Source organism: Vitis vinifera, chromosome 15 (assembly GCF_030704535.1).
Source record: "Vitis vinifera cultivar Pinot Noir 40024 chromosome 15, ASM3070453v1".
NCBI classification, from domain to species: domain Eukaryota; kingdom Viridiplantae; phylum Streptophyta; class Magnoliopsida; order Vitales; family Vitaceae; genus Vitis; species Vitis vinifera.
In genome coordinates, this window is record NC_081819.1 from 17,551,481 (window position 1) to 17,570,895 (window position 19,415).

General features: G+C 36.0%; 4 protein-coding genes across 4 annotated transcripts; 2 read left to right on the plus strand and 2 right to left on the minus strand.

Moving 5' to 3' along the window:
* The first annotated feature begins 471 nt into the window (after positions 1–471).
* Positions 472–2,646, plus strand: LOC104881897 (protein NRT1/ PTR FAMILY 7.3-like). The gene is made up of 6 exons (XM_059743043.1): positions 472–489; positions 569–707; positions 883–1,104; positions 1,322–1,748; positions 1,833–1,923; positions 1,993–2,646. The coding sequence occupies exons 1-6, from the start codon at positions 472–474 to the stop codon at positions 2,644–2,646; spliced, it is 1,551 nt and encodes a 516-aa protein (XP_059599026.1).
* A 348-nt stretch (positions 2,647–2,994) lies between these two features.
* LOC100245397 (arginase 1, mitochondrial) lies at positions 2,995–9,015 on the minus strand. The gene is made up of 7 exons (XM_010663360.3): positions 8,615–9,015; positions 7,132–7,274; positions 6,413–6,572; positions 5,865–5,998; positions 4,605–4,814; positions 4,336–4,446; positions 2,995–3,537 (listed from the first exon to the last, which is right to left on the minus strand). Exons 2-7 carry the CDS (start codon positions 7,270–7,272, stop codon positions 3,268–3,270), a joined length of 1,026 nt encoding a protein of 341 aa, XP_010661662.1. The 5' UTR covers positions 7,273–7,274; positions 8,615–9,015; the 3' UTR covers positions 2,995–3,267.
* A 2,647-nt stretch (positions 9,016–11,662) lies between these two features.
* LOC100243840 (uncharacterized) lies at positions 11,663–15,460 on the plus strand. Its single transcript, XM_002274635.5, has 3 exons — positions 11,663–13,320; positions 13,787–13,976; positions 15,037–15,460. The coding sequence occupies exons 1-3, from the start codon at positions 11,779–11,781 to the stop codon at positions 15,162–15,164; spliced, it is 1,860 nt and encodes a 619-aa protein (XP_002274671.2). The 5' UTR covers positions 11,663–11,778; the 3' UTR covers positions 15,165–15,460.
* Positions 15,461–15,960: 500 nt separating this feature from the next.
* On the minus strand, positions 15,961–19,290 carry LOC100248989 (ycf20-like protein). The gene is made up of 3 exons (XM_002274608.4): positions 19,170–19,290; positions 18,770–18,948; positions 15,961–17,394 (listed from the first exon to the last, which is right to left on the minus strand). Exons 1-3 carry the CDS (start codon positions 19,170–19,172, stop codon positions 16,923–16,925), a joined length of 654 nt encoding a protein of 217 aa, XP_002274644.1. The 5' UTR covers positions 19,173–19,290; the 3' UTR covers positions 15,961–16,922.
* Between the last annotated feature and the right edge of the window lie 125 nt (positions 19,291–19,415).

A 19,415-nucleotide genomic window follows, 5' to 3' on the forward strand; every position in this document is an offset into this window, starting at 1 on the left:
TAAATTTTTTAAAACAATTTCATTATTTCATTAGTAAAATTATTTTTTAAAATAACTAATATAAATCACCATTTTTGAATTAAATATCAAACTTCATAATATAAAACATGGAATACATAACATTTTCAATTTATCAAAAAGAGTCACAGAAAAATACAAAATTTTTAATAAACAAATCAAAAAAAAAAATTGATTTCTTGAAGAAATAAAAAATATATTTTATAAAATGTTTTTATTTTTATTTTTTGTTAATTTTATTTAAAATTTATGAAATTATTTTTTAAAACCCTAACATATATTATAAAATTTTGGATAATAAAATTTTTATAATCAATGAAAGATAGGAAATTAAGTAAAAATTAAGCCAAAAATGTAAAATAAGATAGGAAAATATGGTATGATTAATACTGTTTTTCATTCAGACTTATTATAATCAATGAAAAGATGCTGTGTGTTCTTTGACAAGCAATAATGGGGTTTTGCATGGGTGTATGGTAATATGACTCATAATTTCATAGACATTAACTAGTCCTTGGTTGATTTTCTGAATGCTGGATTTGGATGGAAGGTGTTTGAGCTGCAACAGTCTGGGAATGGGGAAGAGGGTCTTTGGCCTGCTTACACAAAAGATGGATTGCTGGATCGATATGGCAAACCTGCTGTTAGAGGAAGGACTGGTGGATGGAAATCTGGGCTGTTTTTACTGGGTATTTTTTCATTGAATTGTGACTCTTTTCCTAGTATAGGAAGTTCTTCAAGTATGGCGATTTTCGATGAAAACCCGAAAAGTATTTAGGCATCCTATGTATAACTAACACAGTAGTTTGAGAGTTCTGCAGATAAGTTGACATCTAAATGTGCTTCTAATTGATATTGGGACAGTGAATCAAGGATTAGGTACACTAGCATTTTATGGGGTGGAGGCGAATATGATTCCATTCTCAAAAACTGTAATGAGGCAAACAAATGCAGAGGCAGGAGACACATTTAGCAGGTGGATGGGAGCTGTGTATCTATTCTCCCTAATAGCTGCTTTTCTCAGTGACTCCTACCTTGGAAGATACCTCACTTGGGTCATTTTCCAGGTTGTTTTAACCATTGTGAGTATGCTATCCATCGTCTTATGAATGACTTAAACACAGAAATTTTCTTGTTTTGCCTTGGTCTTTTGCAGGGTTTTGTCTTACTTTCAGTATCAACTCATGCATTTCTACTAAAACGTCATGGTTGTGGCGTAATAGGGCAACTATGTGACCCTCACGCACCATTTGAAGTCTCAATATTCTACATATCAATTTAGTGATTTACCTAATTGCTCTAGGAAACGGGGCATCTGAGCCTGCTTTCGCTACATTTGGTGCAGACCAATTTGATGAAGAGGATCCTGAGGAAAAGCAATCTAAGACGTCATTTTATAGCTACTTCTATGTTGCATTGAGCATTGGGTGTCTGTTCTCAGGTACAGTACTGCTCTATATGGAGAGTATGGGAAATTTCTCATTGGGGTTCTGGATTTCTACTAGTTGTGCCATTGTTGCATTTGTTTTGCTCTTGAGTGGAACTAGGAGATATAGGCACTTCAAGCCTTCTGGTAATCCCGTTTCTAGGATTGCTCAAGTAATAGTGGCTTCTCTAAGAAAAAGAAATCTTCAAGTACCCTCACATGGGGGAGGAGGGCTCCATGAAGTTTATGGAAGAAAAGGGGAGACCAGTAGAATGAGGAGAATCCTCCACACTGATGACTTCGTGTAAGTATCTCTAATATTTATGTTTGAGATCACATTTGATCGAAAGAACGCATGAAATGTGATGGATTCCTTGCTATCAAACAGGTTTCTTAACCAAGCTGCCATTATCACCCCGGAGGACTCGGTTTTGATATCAGATCCATGGCATATTTGCCCCATCACACAGGTTGAAGAGGTGAAATGCATATTGAGGCTACTACATGTATGACTTTGCACCATATGGTCCTTTGTAGTATTCATACAGATGCTTTCTCTTTTTGTTGAGCAAGGAGCTGCCATGGATAGAACATTCTTACACTTTCAAGTTCCTCCGGCCAGCATGACTGTCTTTGATATTGTGAGCACATCGATCTTCACTGTTTTCTATGACAAGCTATTTATTCCTTTATACCTCAAACTAACCAAAAAAGAGCCAAAAACTCTTACTGAGCTGCAAAGAATAGGAATTGGTTTGGCCATTGCAGTAGTAGCCATGTTAGCCTCAGGCCTAGTTGAGCAACAGAGGCTAAAATATTCGGATGGCAGCAAGAAGGAGATGAGTTCTCTTAGTATTTTCTGGCAGACTCCACAGTACATTCTTGTGGGAGTATCAGGAGCATTTGTGTATGTTGCACAAATGGAATTCTTCACATCACAGACACCGGATGGATTGAAGAGCCTAGGGATAGGACTATCTATGTCTTCTTCTGCCTTTGGAAGTTACATATGCAGCATCATTTTGGGTTTGGTGATGAAGATTACAACGAGGAATGGGAAACCAGGTTGGGTTCCTCCAAATCTAAACGACAGCCATTTGGACAGGTTTTTCTTTCTCTCAGCAGCACTGTCAATGCTTAATCTTGGACTCTTTGTTGTCTGCTCTAATCGTTACAAGTGTATATCATTAGAGGAGAGATGAAACCAGAAAAATGGAAGCCAAACCTTGAGCTGATAAGGGTATCACTAGAGAAGAGAGATGGAACTGGTAAAATGGAGGTTATGACTTATAACTTGAGCCGGTCAGGTTTGGTGCCTGCTCAAATCCATCTATCTTATATAGTTTAGGAGTAGCAGTCTCACTAATAGAAGACACAGAGACCCTAAAACAGAACACTACAACAAGAGTTATTTACATAAAGAATTTGGATTTTACCTATGTGATAGATTGCTTCTTGGTTCGAAATAATAATAGGATCAACATAAACAAACAGAAAGAAAAGAGAACAATTCTCATCATTATCAAGGTTTCCACCAAAACATTCCCTCATAATGCAACTTTGAAGATGTTCATATAACAATTAAGATTGATGACATTGTTTATTCTTATATATGCTGATTCCTTCCATGAGATGAAGTACAATACTATTCCAAGGAAATAACTGCTCTATAAAAGTTTCCCAAGCCACTGAGAGCCAGGCAGGTATACATTTTAATTCCTTCAGAAATGCTTCAAAGAAACCGAAAGATGAAGAAATCTGGTTATGCTAGAACAGTAAGTCGTAAATTGAAAAATATGATTAACTCCCACAGAGAGGGCACACTAGTTCTTCATTTTTGACATCTTAGCAGTCAGTTCTCTTACCAGCTTGGCAGCAACCATTGCAGTCATCCCATCCACTGTGTCACGTTGCGGATTGAACTCAACCACATCAGCGGCAACAACATCGGCTTGCAGGTTGTGGAGGATGTTGAGAACATCGCGGAAAGAAAGACCTCCTGGCTCAATATGAGATACCCCAGGAGCAAATGCAGGATCAAGACAGTCCACATCTAATGAAATGTATACACCCTTCACGCCTTCCCCTAGTTTCTGTTGGACAAAACAATGAAGAACATATAAGAATACTTCACACTTCTCTAGCAAACTTTAGATGGCATGGAAAACTATCACTGCTACTTCCAATCAACATATGCATGCAATCTGATGTTTTAATCCTGGAAAGGGGAAAAGCAATGAATATGGCTGGCCAATTCTCCAACCCCTAATTTCTGCATCATTGGGTAAACTCCCGTTTCTCATTAGCAAACTTCCAATTCCCTATTGGTGGGCTAAAAAAGATAAGGTAAGCACCTAATCCTCCACAACATATTTCTTAAATGTGAAAACAATAAGTTGGTTTTTGAAGTTGCAATTTCTTTGAAGAAATTAGTATGTCTTTACTCAAGAAATCCTTTATGCCACTGATATTATTTTATTTTCAGAAATCATATGCTTTCTTTAAAAAATTTACTTATAAAACAATCTAAAATTTCTTTAAAATACTAAAACTTATAACCAATCTAGAAGTTTTGGTTCAAACTTACAAGCATATATTGACAGTTCTTTTAGAAATTTAAAAAGATTTGACCAAAAATTTTGACATTTGCAGCACATACATAACTTTTTACAAGACAATCATATCTCCAGCTCTCAAACATATGTCAGTTGCTGGGCAGAGCAACATACCAATGGATAGCCTTTTTTTCTCCTGAAAAAATGAGATATTTGTATATATCACTTATGTACATATTTTAACACGGGTGCCTCTTTTGTGTGTATGTGTGCGTATGAGTGTGTGTGTGTGTGTGTGTGTGTGTGTGAGAGAGAGAGAGAGAGAGAGAGAGAGACCAGGTTCTCCAAAATGTGTCGATCTCTTGAAAACGTTCTCATTTCATATTGCTCCACACCGAATCTCTTGCCTTGTTCACGGCCTTCACTTGTAATGGATCGAAGACCAACCTGAAAATGTGGCATTACAAATTCAATGATTACAATGAGAAGAAAAGGGGCAGCTCTTTTATTGAGTAAAATGATTGTCACAACATTTGAATTAGATCATTATTTGAGTCAGTTGTGCTCTGCTATAGACAGAACAGATTTTAAAGTGTAAACATTACTTGCAAAAGCCGTCGAGCATAACCACCCTCCATGATCCGGGCAAAGGGAGATGCATGTGAATACTTGTTTCCTTCAAAGGAATGATAAATGTCAGGATGGGCATCCAGGTGAAGAATATCTACAGGACCCCCAATCTTCTCAGACACAGCCCTTACAACAGGAAATGATATTGAGTGGTCACCACCTAAAACTAATGGGCGCAATGGATCCTGAAAGACAACAAACACCATAAGAACCGAGGTTCATCTACTAAACAAAATTGAAGCAGAAATATGCACAGAACTATCAAACAGATTTTATCACGACACACTTCAAACATCTTTACTCAAGAGCAATGTTGTTGTCTATTGAACTTCACAAAGGAGCAGGGAAACTTGGTCTAAATAAAAAACCTTCAAACAAATAAAATAAGTTAAAAAGGAGGGAAGGTTCTCCCAAACAGGTATTGTATGTTTGAGAAAGAAGGGGTGTGGAGTCCTAGTGTCGAGGCAGAAGTGCACTCTCTTCTTTTCCTTTTGGTACACTAGGTCATGCCTGGGACAGTCATAGAGCTCTTTCATGATTAGAATGGCAGTTCCGTAAAAAGAAGAATTACTAAATTTCACAGGCTGCTCAAAAAGTTATGTTTATCATGAGTCATGACTGATATGGAAGGAAAGCATCATAGAATTTTTTGTAGTGGAAGAGATGTCTTTGGTTAAGCTTACGCATACATTTCTATTTATTTTCTCAGGTCATGGGGTAAAATTGTGTGAGGAAGGGATCTCCTCATGGTTTTTTCGAGATGAATTAGACATCAAAGGATTCCCAAATACAGAATAACATTTTGGCTTCCAGGTAGCTTAATCTGTTGAAGGTTACCACAGAGAAAACATCAGAACTGATAAGGCATGAAGGCAAAAAATATTCAGGTTTGGAAACTTCATCTGATTAATGGTAAGGAGGAACCTCTGATATCCATATGCATACATATATACAAACATAAATATGTGTCAGTGTGTGTGCATGCACACATATGGAATAGGAAAGCCAGGAAAATCATTCGAGGTTGAACAAGAATATCCGACATAAAAACCAAGAAGAAAGAGAAAAGGAGAGTGAGAGGGGATTTTTTTTAAAAAGAAACTAAGCTGTATATCGTGCTAGGTCAATCACCCCAAATTCCTTGTTAAAGAGACTGATGTTCTGCAGAATTTGTGATAGAAAAAAAAAACCATAAAATTACTCATAGTAGAAACATATAGCAAGATATGGCTTACTTCTTCCATCACTAGCTTGACAGACTCACTTATAATTTTCATCAACCTGTCATCATCTACACCACAATCTCTTATCTCTTGGACAGGGACATCACCAACATCAGTAAGCACCCGTGGATCATTTAATTCTTTCCCTGCATCACTCAAACAACATCAAGTTATATGGAGAATACATAGTATTAAGCATCCCAAAAATATTTTGTGGTAAAATAATGGCACAATTATTAAAAAAACCTCCAATATTATCACTACTAGTTCTCTCCCTGCCTCTGTCTTCCTAACACACACATACTTGAACAAATAATTGTTCAGAAAAGACTAATGTATGTTCCTAATTAAAACCCTAGATTGGGAGTTCATCTAAACCCATATCACATACCACACTGTCTCCATCTGCTAGAATGACTCACCATAATCAGACTACTAGTATAAGACTACCCTTTTGTTAAGGTAACATGAGAGTGCATCAAGCAGATAATCTCTACAGTTGCCAAATAATTTTATCTAAAGTTATAGTTGTTTGTCCAAGGGCAGACAACAGTGTGTACCTTCTTCAGTTGTGGCGTTTGTGCTGCCACACCAGATTGCCTCCCTTATACGAGGAGGAGCAAAGGCTGGCCCTTGAAGGAATGATGAATTATGTCCTAGAGGAACTCCAAGAAGAGATGATGAGGCTAAAGCACCACCTAAAGCTCGCACAAGCTCCCCCTAAAGAAAACCAACAGAAACCTTTTCATTATGGCATCTTTTATATCCCATGATCAAAATCATCTAATAGAAGAATTGAAGGAATCAAACTTTTACATTATGTCGACAATAAAGCAATCACATGATCAAGATAATTCATAGTCAAATGAGGATGTCAAGATGGTGGACAGTTGGGATCATAAGTTCAGGAAGCAAGGGGGCTGGTATTCAAATCTCAACCTACTAAGATCACAAGTTGGGAAAACAAGGGAGCAACCCCAGTAGTTATGAAATGTATGATGGAGGAAATTGAGGGTGACGATGGGAAAAGTGAATTTCACGAGTCATGAGAATTGAGAAGTATAGGCAGGAAAGGGAAGGCCAAGAAGCGCATAAAGTTAGCACCAAGAGAGCTGAAAGCTGGTATGATAACTAAAGATACATGATTTACTACACTGGGATAGCCAGAAGCAAAATTAATGTTGCTGAATTAAAATGGTTAGGGTAAGATATTGTTCTCACCCTTCTTCATAAAAGAACTACATCCCAATAAGAATAGTTCCGAAAAAAAGGGATATACCTTAAGCTTCGCCCTCTCACGAATAAGAGTAAGGGAAGCATCTATAACACGATTTTGGCCATTTTCTATCAACTCAGCTGGGACATTTGCAGCATTCAGTTTCTGCCAGTAATGAATTCCCTTCCTTGCAATATTCCTCATACCTGTGAATTTGAAACAAAACAACAAAATCACTTCCCGATTCATCAAAAGAAATGGGATAAGGGAATTTGTTGATTAGGTTTATAATTTGAAAGGCCTTGGAATGTTCTGAAGATATAGCATGATATGAACATTTTTGGTCACTTTTCCTTGAGCAAACATGATTACCATGGAAAAACAAGAAAAAGGTTCTAACTAAAAAACAATATCCCTCGCTTTTCTTTCAATAGAAAATCTAGATGTGCTTGGAAAAACAACAAATAAACCACACAAACACATAACATGGACAAAAAATAACACAATCTGATAGAGACCCAAAAAAAAATTCCCAGTATGTGCTTGATTTGTAATACTTCCACTTCTGTGTTCGATGCTTCTCTTTCAATCCCGGAACAGAGCAGAGTTATGTATGGCAAGCGGCCAGGGCTAATGATTCTAATTTCCCAAACCACGTATACAATCCTTGTTCATATGATCATACCTAACACAGAAAAATCTGGACAACCATTTGTCCACCATTTCTTGTGTACATGGCACAGGGTATGGGAGCTAATTGTTAAATCTTAATTGAAACAACAAATCAAATCATACAACAGATATACATACAACCAATTCCTCAATTTCATTTTATTTTTTTAATATTGGGATCGTGAAATTCCAGAAGACAATGGATTATACCACCGAAGAGCATCCCTTGGACCCACCAAATATTTATCTATATTATCCCTTATTCCTCCTTCATACATCCTCCAATTCTTTCTCATCGTAATCAAATCTTCCACTACTTTCTTCAACACAACCCCACCAGGAATCATGGTCTGGTCCTCTTTCTTCTGCAATGCAACCACTCTTACAAACCCTCCACAACCACATGCCATCAACATAGAAAATAACCAATCCCTCTGTTAGGTTGCCCAGAAACCCAAAGAAAATAAAGTTTCGGAACCTAACACCCTCTTCTTTAATTTCCCAAATAAAAATAAATTAAAAAATATATACACTTAGTCCAAGTGAGCCGAGTTGGGTTTTCATAAACCAAACAGCAGAAAACATAAAAGGTTAGAAATTTTCTTTTCTTTTCTTTTCTTTTCTTTTTGCCCTGTTTTTCTCAGTGCCCACACAGGCCACACACACATGTCACAAAACAAAATCCAAAACCCCAAGACTCAGAATCTCAAGAAACATAAAAACAGAATAAAAAAACAAAGCAGACCGTTCCACTATTTCCATAAACACCAACCCCCCCCACAAAAAAAAAAAAAAAAAAAAGAAATGAAAAGACTTTGCAGAGAAGGTGGTGACTGGTGGGAATTGATAAAAGAAACCATGAAATCAGTAATACCTGAGTGAGACTGAACTATAACAAATCAAGAAATGGGGACTCTTCCCTGTGATGAATAGAGTGGCGATTGAAGAAGAAGATGATTATATGAGCTACATAGCATGCAGTTTTTCGTGATGAGACAGATCACCCATCACTGCTTTATATAATTAATATCACCCAAAAAAAAACAAAGGAATTAGCAAATTACTGCTATTTTAATATTTTAATTAAATATTTAATTAGATGATAAATAAATAAATAAATAAATAAATGGACGAATATTAAGGTTTTTGTTTTTTCATTTTAAAAATAATTTTTTTAAAAGTAGTTTCATATTTAAAATTGTAAAAAGTAAAAATAGTAATAATAATAATAATAATAAAATGATGTGGATGAAGGAAAGGATGGGATGATGCGGTGAGTCACGATTCACGAAGCAAATCGACAATGAAACAATCCCGATGTGGGGAAACTGACGTCACTCTCTTTTAGGTGGTTTCTGACGTGTATCATCTGGTCTCTGCCAACCTGCACTGCTGAGTACACGTCACGCACCTCTATGCAAATCATTTTAGGTAGTCGGGGGAAAATAAGAAATAGTTGATGGACTGCAAATTAATTACTAAAAATTTAATGTCTAGTAAGTGCTCAAAATTTATTTGCATTGAAATTTGCTTCGGAAATTGAAATGGTTAAAATTTTTCTTGTTAATAGTAGATTATAAATGTTAAATTAATTTCTGAAATTTAAATGGTGAATTTAATTTAATTTAGTTTATTGGTAGGATAAAAAATAAAGTTTGAAAAATATTTATTTTATAAAATTTATCATGTTACAAATATAATTTAAAAAATAATATAATATAAACTTGTAAATCTCAATATTTTTTTAACTTGAAAAGGAAAAATCACTGATTGTAATTAACTAGATACATTGGTGATTTATGATATAAGGCTGGTTCAATTAAACTACAACATAATGTCATAAATATCTAATATATATATATATATATATATATATATATATATTATTAATATTAAAAATAATTATAATATGTATATATAATTAAAAAATAAAAACTCTTTATCTTTTCATAATATTAATATGTTATATTAGAAGGGAATATAAAATAAAAACATGAAAATATATGAAAACAACAACCTTTAATTTTTTAAAATTAATATTATCTTCATTTATTTAAAAATAATTTGAAATTTATTTATTTTTCAAGTCATATAATTATTTCCTAAAATATCTCTTTTAATTGTCCCACATCATCAACACATTTATAACTAGACTATTCCACAGAAATATTTATCTTCCTTTATATGTCTTATTATTATTATTATTTGGATATTTTTCTCTATAAACAAAGACCCCATAGTAAGAGTTGAAACTTTTTTTTTAACTTCCTAAACAAACATCTCATAATAAAAGTGAGATAGTTTGAAGAGTATGAACATTAGTGGACTTTAAATGAGTTTAAGTTTTACTAAGAAAAAACGTCTTTCTAAGATTTTTTTCATTAAGGCGGGTGGATATTTGGGCGTTTTTTTGTTTTTGGTTCCACGATCAATTCAAGAGATAGAGATAAAGATAAAAAGTAATATATTATTGTTTTTAAATTTATTTCATGTAAAATTCTTGATGTGACTATTGCTGGCAAAGAATATCCGAAAAGGTAAAAAAAAAAAAAAACGAATCTATGCTTTGTAACATCCCCTTTGTTTATAACCCTAACAATTTATTGTCACTCCAACAATTTTTGCGAGTTGTGTTATTGTCTTGGGTTTACACTTTTTATGTGTCAACATTTTCTCATGGTTAGTAAAAATTAAAAACTAAGATATTGGGAGTCATCCCGTAATTCCGATGAATAATGGAGGTAACATCATAACTAAGGTCATCGCTAATAATAATAATAATAATAATAATAATAATAATAATAATAATAATTAGGATGAGAAAGGTTTACTCGGATGAAAGTTTAGTTGTTAATTGGTATTGATAACATGATAAGTAAAAAAAAACATTTTAGAAAATAATTATAGGACTTATTAAAAAGTGCATTACTTTAAATAGATGAAGATAATATTAATTTTAAACATTTGAGATTTTTTTTTCATATGTTTTTATATTAATGAGTTAAAACTCATTTTACCTATAAAAAATTATTATTAATAAGATATATCATAGTAGAAATTAATAAAAAAAAACACTTTGATACACTTATTTTTTATTTCAAAAATAAATTTTAAACATTTATTTTTAGATTTTTTTTTTGTATTTTGACCTTTTTAAAAACCTATTTTTAATTAGAAAATATCAAGATACCTATTAACGGATCAATTCCATAAACTGACGAGGAACAAAAAAAATCTAAATCGTAAGATTATTGTACAAATAATGAGACTAAGATATACAAAAATAAGATTGACTAACAAAAAAAACTCTACATCGTAGGATTATTGTACAAATAATGAGAATGTGTACAAAAATAAGACCAACTACAAATAATAAGATCCAAATATTAAAAAAATGAAATCAATGTATAATTTTATAAAGTAATGAGATTTCACTTGATATAAAATAATAAATTGTAAACGTAATTATGGTGAGACCTAATTGATTATACTTTTTGAATGGGAAGTGCTATAACCAATTTTAAATATTGTTTTAATTTTTTACGTTTTAGCCCAATAATGTAAAATGGGTGGCCTGGAGTTGGGTTGTGGCTTTCAGTTTTGAATTGCATCCGGCTGGGCTCAACTTGGGCTGGGCTGGACTGTTCCAAAAGCCTTAAGTTGGGCCTTGAAATACATTATTTAGACGATTGGACTGATTCAATTTTGGGTTAACTACATTCCCAGCCCATGATCCATATACGGCTTCTAAATTAATATTTACCTCAATTACCCCTTTGTCTACTATCTGACTATGTCCATTAGAGTGCCAATTCTAAAGATGAATTAGGATATTTGGTCTTTAAGCACAGTTCAATAATATCAGGAGGTTAAGGGTGCGTTTGGAATTTGGATGTGATTTAAGAAGTGACCCAAAATCATGGGGCATCAAAAATTACTTGGAGGGGTCGAGAATCTACGCTCTAGAACACCCTATTCCAAGCTGAAAAAGAATCGAACACCAAAAATATATACAAGAAAGGAACCACGTACAGAGAGATGCCACTTTTTTCTCCCAAATTTTCTCGCTCTCCAAACAACCCTTACGCCATCCTGTTCCCCTCCACTCTCCTCCCGAACATAAGATCAATTCCCACCATGTCACTTTCCTCGTCATCACCTTCAACTTTACCGCACCAACAAGATTCAAACGAAGCTCAAGTTCTGAAATACCACAACCAGACCAAACACTCCTTTACCAACTACGCTAGAGGCCCTCGGGGACTCGACTGGGCCAATCAGCCCAAACCCTTTCGCCGATTCGATTCAGCCCCACTCGTTCCTCTCCTCCACCCTCCGCCGCCTAACCAAACGCCTCCGCCTTACTCGTCCGTCTTCCTCAATCTTCCTCCTCCCAAACCCATTTCCAAGTCCACCATTTCTCAGCTCTTCTTCGATTCTCTAGCCATTTCAGCTTGGAAGACTACTGGGTTCTCCACCTGGTCGCTCCGTGTTAACCCCAGCAGCGGCAATCTCCATCCCACCGAGTCTTACATCATTGCCCCGGCTATTGAGTCGGTGTCTGACTCGGCTTTCGTGGCTCATTATGCACCGAAAGAGCATTCTTTGGAGGTCAGAGCCGAAATTTCATCCGGGTTCTTGCCCAAGTTTTTCCCCAAGGGCTCGTTTCTCATTGGATTTTCGTCGATTTTCTGGAGAGAGGCTTGGAAGTACGGGGAACGGGCGTTTCGGTATTGTAATCACGACGTGGGTCATGCCATTGCCGCGGTGTCGATGGCCGCGGCGGAGCTTGGTTGGGATGTGAAGGTTCTTGATGGTTTGGGGTATGAGGATTTGAAGAAGCTAATGGGCCTCGAAATTTTCCCGGAATTTGAAATTCCGGCACGGCCGGTGAAAGGAAAGTTTCCGGTGATTGAATTCGACCACCCGGATTGTGTGCTTGTTGTTTTTCCTAATGGGGTTGGTGAGTTTAATGTGAATTACAGAGAATTGAGCATGGCAATATCTCGATTTTCGGAACTGAAGTGGAAAGGGAAGCCTAATGTGCTTAGCAGAGAGCATATTTGTTGGGATATAATCTATAGAACCGCAGAGGCTGTGAAAAAGCCATTAATGATAGAACATAAATTCTCAATCGATCCATTTCATAGCAGTAGGCTCTTTAATGAAAGTTCCTATAAGAATTTAACAGTAAGTGAGGTTGTTAGGAAGCGGAGGAGCGCAGTTGATATGGATGGTGTTCATGTAATGCAGAGAGATACGTTTTATCAGATACTGTTACACTGTCTTCCCTCAGGTTCTCAAAATGGGGGAAAGCAAGGGAGACAATTGGGGTTACCATTTCGGGTTCTTTCTTGGGACTCTGAAGTTCATGCTGTTTTATTTGTTCATAAGGTTGCAGGCCTGCCAAGTGGTTTGTATTTCTTGGTGAGGAATGAAGATCATTTTGATGATCTTAAGAAAGTGACGAGATCTAATTTCAAGTGGGCGAAACCTGAGGGTTGTCCTGATGATCTCCCTCTGTATGAACTCACTAGAGGTGATTTTCAGGAGCTGGCCAAAAGGATATCATGTCATCAGGTTTGTCAGTTGTTACTTTCCTTTTTGAATTTCCCATATGGAGTTGTTTCTATTATGAGCTTGAAACAGGGAAGACATTTAATCAAAATTAATGAGTTTGATTTAACAAGTGAAACCACTAGCAACTCACTGCATTATTGATAGATATGAAATCAGCAAAGGTTCATTTTCCTTTAAAGGAAAAAGCAAACTCACTATTCTGTATTTTGCTTTCAACAAAATTCTTAAACTTCTTGAAGAAAACTACTAATAATGCTTATGCCAATAGTTTCAAGTATAAGCATAACCTTGTAACAAAGTTTTGAGCATTAACTTTACCATAATGAGAGCTAGAAGTATGATCAAATGTTTGATGTCATGTTTCAAATTAATTTGCAATTTGTGCTCCTTTTACATAGGAGTGCCATTGTGAATCCCAAATAAGAAAATTTTCCAATTCTTGTTAACATATTGTACTTTAATGCAGGACATTGCCGGTGATGGCTGCTTCAGCCTTGGTATGGTGGCTCATTTTGAGGGTACCTTGCAGAACAAGAGTGCATGGATGTATCCACGCTTATTTTGGGAAACTGGAGTTCTGGGTCAGGTGTTGTACCTTGAAGCACATGCTGTTGGCATATCTGCAACTGGCATTGGCTGCTACTTTGATGATGCTGGTATGACTTCTTTTTCTCCACTTCCATAGCATGTGCAGTGTTAAACCGATAACACAAAAGATAATATACTCATGTATTCAATTTTTCCAGTTGACTCCCAAATTGATGAAAAATTTGTGAGATTTTTTCTTGACAAAGAAGTCTTTTTGTTTTAGGCATTGCATACAGAGCATTTAAAGTTTGATCTAGATATCAGGCTATAAGACAAACCCTGAATTTGGTCCAGTTATAAATCACAATAAAAATAATACAGAAAAACAATATGAAGAACCAATGCACAACCAAAAAAAAAAAAAAAAGAAAAACGAAAGAAAATAAAATTGTGGTTTTGCTTGCTGCTACAATGATGTCCATGAGTGACAACAACCATAAAGCCAAACTCTTTTGGTGATTACAAGAACTTCAGTTACACAATCCAATTCAAGGTAGCCAAAGCCAAAGAGCACCATTGTGGAGGAAGAACTAGCCACAATATGAGAGGTCAGAACCTTGTGTCATGTTAAAGTAGAGAGAGACCATTTCAGGTGTAATGGAGTTCTCTTATGCTACAGAAAAAGAAAAGGAAAAAACAAATTGGGAGCATGGGGCATAGTATAAACTACCACATGGAAGTGGGAAAAAAATTATAAAATTCCATGGGGAGAAGTGTTATTTATGGGAGCCTCCCCAAGTAGAACAATAACGAACTGGCATAGTAAGAAATCTTAATTGTCAACATTTTCTGTTCCTCCTGCCCCCCTGCATGGTTTGGTTTCAACTGCAATAACCTATGAAGGTTTTAACTGAATGCCAGGAACAGTCTTCTCTGTTGGACTCCTATACTATTTGGAAATGTCAAGCAAATTGTCTTTAGACTAAATTTAAGTAATGCTAAATACGAAAACTTCCTTCTTCTATTATACATGACAAGGACCGGCTACAGCATCATCTCTTGTATCAATACACATTCTCGAAGTTATAACAGAGCAGAAAGTTCTCATCATCCCAATAATAGCATCATGTCTTGCATCATACACCTCTCAAGCTTACATGAATCTGAAAATTTTATGATCTTTTGCAGTGCATGAGCTTCTTGGACTGAGAGGATCAAGTTTTCAGAGTCTATATCATTTTACTGTGGGTGGCCCGGTTCTGGACAAGCGGATAATGAGCTTACCTGCATATCCTGGCCCTGCTGTTGATTCATGATTGCAGGGTCAAGCTAGTACTTGGATAACATTGGCAACCTGTGCTGACTTGCCTATTAATGTCTACAACAATAAAGATTCAATGCAAAGTGCTGCAATATCAACTCCACGCTAGTAGTCAAATACCCATTAGTATTATTATTCAAGTTATAGAAACTGGCTGGTTGTATTTAAGCATCTTGTAAGACCACTGTAAATTTGTAAAGTAATGTTTCTAGCCCAGCATGTTTTCTCAGATGTATAGCAATTCATTTGACTGCCTTTTGTCAATTTACCATTTGGGTTTATTTCATGGCATTTATGCGCAGTGCACTTTTGAATACTGTAGATTGTTCCCTCTCAATTCCTTTGGTCCGCTGTATTTGCTTGTTTTGAAGCTTCAAAAATGGAACTCTTGAATTTCACACACAGAATGCACGATGTGATAGTCTGCCTGACTGACTAGAATTTGGAAGACCCTCTTTGTGGCCATGTACTAATTTAGTAACTCAAATTTACTCTTTTATTTTGGTTTCCTAGGTATCTTACGTTGCGGATTCAGAAATCCTAGTACCAGATGAATGAAGCAAGATATTTGTATTCATTTGCATGAATTTAGATTTTATGGATTGAATGATTGAAGTGTGGGGAACTGCAATGAAACGGGCAGAGTGGTTCATCACAAGATATACAGAAACATTTCAAGCTGGATCCTTCTCAGGGCCTTGGTGGAGTAAACCCTCAAATCATGTTGGGCATAATGGCTGACAACATTCTTTATAAAGATAACTGTTATGAAGCATTATTAAGATGAAAGATGGATAGAGAAAGCAGTAGCAGCAGCAGGCATTACTCAAAAGTGAAGTTGAACATACAATAATGAGTCAATGACTTATAATGGAACCAATGAATTTACATGAATCATATGGTTGCATGGAAAGACTCTCCTTTCCATCCTAGGTTCACGGATTTACAGACTAGCTTTTTCTTTTTCTCGATGATGTCAATTCCAAACTTTTTCTGAGAGGCATGGATCTTGACTTTGACGTAATATAGATGACACCCATCATTTCAACATCAAAATATAGATGGCACCCACCATTCCAACATCAAAGGAATAGCGTAGCTTCACATTGACTAATGCCATGCCAATACTGCTCTAATCAAGGGTTTCTCTATTCACCATACATTGCTCTGTATTTGAAACCTCTAGTAGCTGAATATCAAGAGTAGCAACTAAAAACTGCCTGTATAACAAACATACTGGATTATCTAGTGTAGATTCCATTGGATGTGCTTCCAAAAATCATCAATCATGAATTTGATGCTATTTCTTGGGCAGCCTGTATATCTTGATCTTTAAGGAGGTTACAGTTTCCTGAAAGAGACATACACAATTACGCAAAAATGAGTCATGCTTAACCCAAGCATGAGAGAACACCCTCCCTGCAGAATCATAACACTTAGTGCCACTGGAAGATCTTCAATGATGCCAAGCATGCTAGAGAAAGATTGTGAGAGCAGCAAATATTGAAACACAACTGACAGAGGAAACTTCTTTGGCACAAATGCAACTCAACCAGGTACACTGTACACTGATACTTTTCTGATACTGTACTATATTTAAGACCATACTACTGTAATCACAAGTATTTAGCCTCCTTCTAGGACATTATTGACTTTGTATCATATTGCTCCTCATATTTGCAAACACTCTGGAACGTACTGACCACTTCTGAATAATCCTTGGGTACAATCACATGCATTTGAAAATGCGATATCACAAGAATATCGGAAAGTCATCTATTTCAAAATTGAAGGGGTTACATGACCCGATGATGTTATTCATTTCGTACTTAAATGAATCCAAGAAAAGACCCAGACATAGCCCAGCCTTCCAATAATTAAACATAGTGATCAGCCTCCTAACCTTGTCAAATAAATGTATAGAAGCTCGATACATGAGGGCCCCAATCAACTCCACCACAAACACAGCCAATGCAGCAGACAGAATGTCCCAGTCCCCTGTTTGCCCAATGACAGTAGCAAAGGCAGTCGCACAATAAAAGCCAACCAAGAAAAACAGTATTTTCATCGGAAGATCTTTCCTTAACTCCAGAATTCTTGTGCTTAACTTGATTTGAATACCTTGGATGACCCTAACTAGTCGAGTCCTGCCATCAGTGCCATTTGTGGGAGTAGGATCCAAACTGTTGCCGTCTACACTGCTCCTAACAGACCAGACCATCCTCCTATACAATATTCAAAGGAAAATCATACTATCGTTCTGGGAGTGCAAGAATAAAGGAACTTTTTAATAAAAGTTCTATATTACCGAAATTATAGAAAGTGGCCGCTTTATTTACTTTTTTCAAATGCCAATGTCTGAGAAACCGTCTCCATATCCACATCTTTCAATTCATATCATGCAAACACTTGAAAACATAAAACAAATATAATGATAGCCTAATATGATGATATCAGAAAGCCATTTTCTATAATATCATTTTCTAAAGAGGTGAATGCTTAGGGACAACTTGAAGGAAAATACCAATCTTTTGAAAATGGAAAATGGATCTGTGTTTGAAAATATTGGTGTTTTTGAAAATTTTGTCAGTTGGCTCTTTATCCATCATCATGAGGTTGTCCTTCTAATCCTCAAGCATGGGAATTTTCACAGGTTTCCATTCTCTAAACATAAATAAAATATTGGGGTTTTCTTCCTATCATATGACTTTTACATAGCATCACAGGAACTTGTCATGTAAATGTCTATCACGGATCATATTTGACTCGCACTCATAAATGAGAAGTCTCAAGTTTACCTAGCATAAAGTATTCTACATCCAATAAAATTACTGTTTCTTGATGAAGTTAAAAACCGTTTCTGGTGGGGGAACACACTATTAGGGTTGATTGAACAGTGAAAAGAAAAGATAAAAATATCCAGGAAGAGAATGCAAAGAAACAGAAACAAAATAACATAATCACATCGGCAGGCAATGGCACTAGAGGGGCTTCTCTTTGTGAAGATTATAGATCAAAAATCAAATGCACCAGACACGCCTCTTATACTGGACTAATATCAATTCTCAAACCCAATCCCATCACAGTTGGAACACCAACACTTACTCCTAAATCACTTACCACCCAACTAAACATACAGAAAACAGAAGGTCAGCATTTAACATTTGCATAAATATTTGCAATTCACCTCCATGGGCACACGCATTTATGTGTTGAGGGGGTTAATGTAGGAGTATGTTCGAGTGAATTACCCAACTAAACACAAACCATAAAGCCCTTTTTTCTACAGAGAAAAGAAAAGAACATACAAGACATGCTAATTGGAAGTCTTATATCGCCTTTTGAGGCCCTAATTAAGGAAAATGATATCTAATTAAGGGCATCATGGCAAAGCCCTACACTTTTTCTTGGGCAAAATTAAGGGCACTTGTGCAGTTTTAGAGCGATTAGAAAAACCTTTGGACATAATAGCATGACTTCTAATTAATCACTCAGAAATAACAACTATTTTAAGATGCAAACACAAAGCTATGAAGAAAGTATCCAAGACACTTCACTCTAAGTCCCCTAACAAACCATCTCAGAATAACATCTACTTACTTGGAAGTGTTGACCAGAGAGAGTTGGGCAACCCGAAAGAAACACAACCCAAAAGAAGTTTTGTGAAGGCAAGTCACAATTCCCACAACTGGGTATCTTGAGCTGACCCACTTGGGTGAAGCATGTGTTAAGTGGTAAGGAGATGCCACCATTCTTCTTGACAGACCAAGACCCAGAACCTGAAAATTCACTTTGGTATCAAAATCAAAGCATACACCCTAATACCATTACTAGCATCAATATTTGGCAAATGCCCAATGAAAATTCAATCAGTTCAAACACATCACAACCCAACATCGCTCCTATTAAGAATGGTAATTCAATGGGTTAATCAAATCCGAATCTTGATGAATATTTCGGAAACTAAATATTAATAGAACAATAATTATGATATTCTCACCATATAAACCTTTCTGTGTAGACTGTAGAATAGTGGGTCTTGGGGCTTTGATTCTCCACCACCACCTCCTCCTGTTATGGCCCTTTACTTTCTTGTTTGGCTTTGAAAAGCCTGAAAAGCCTGAAAAGCGAGTATCATTCAACAGCGCATCAGAAACGCCGTCGTTTTATTTCCACGTGGTGCATTTTTTATTTTTCTACTGCTCGAAACGATGCGTTTTATTGGAACGCACCGTTTTATTTTATC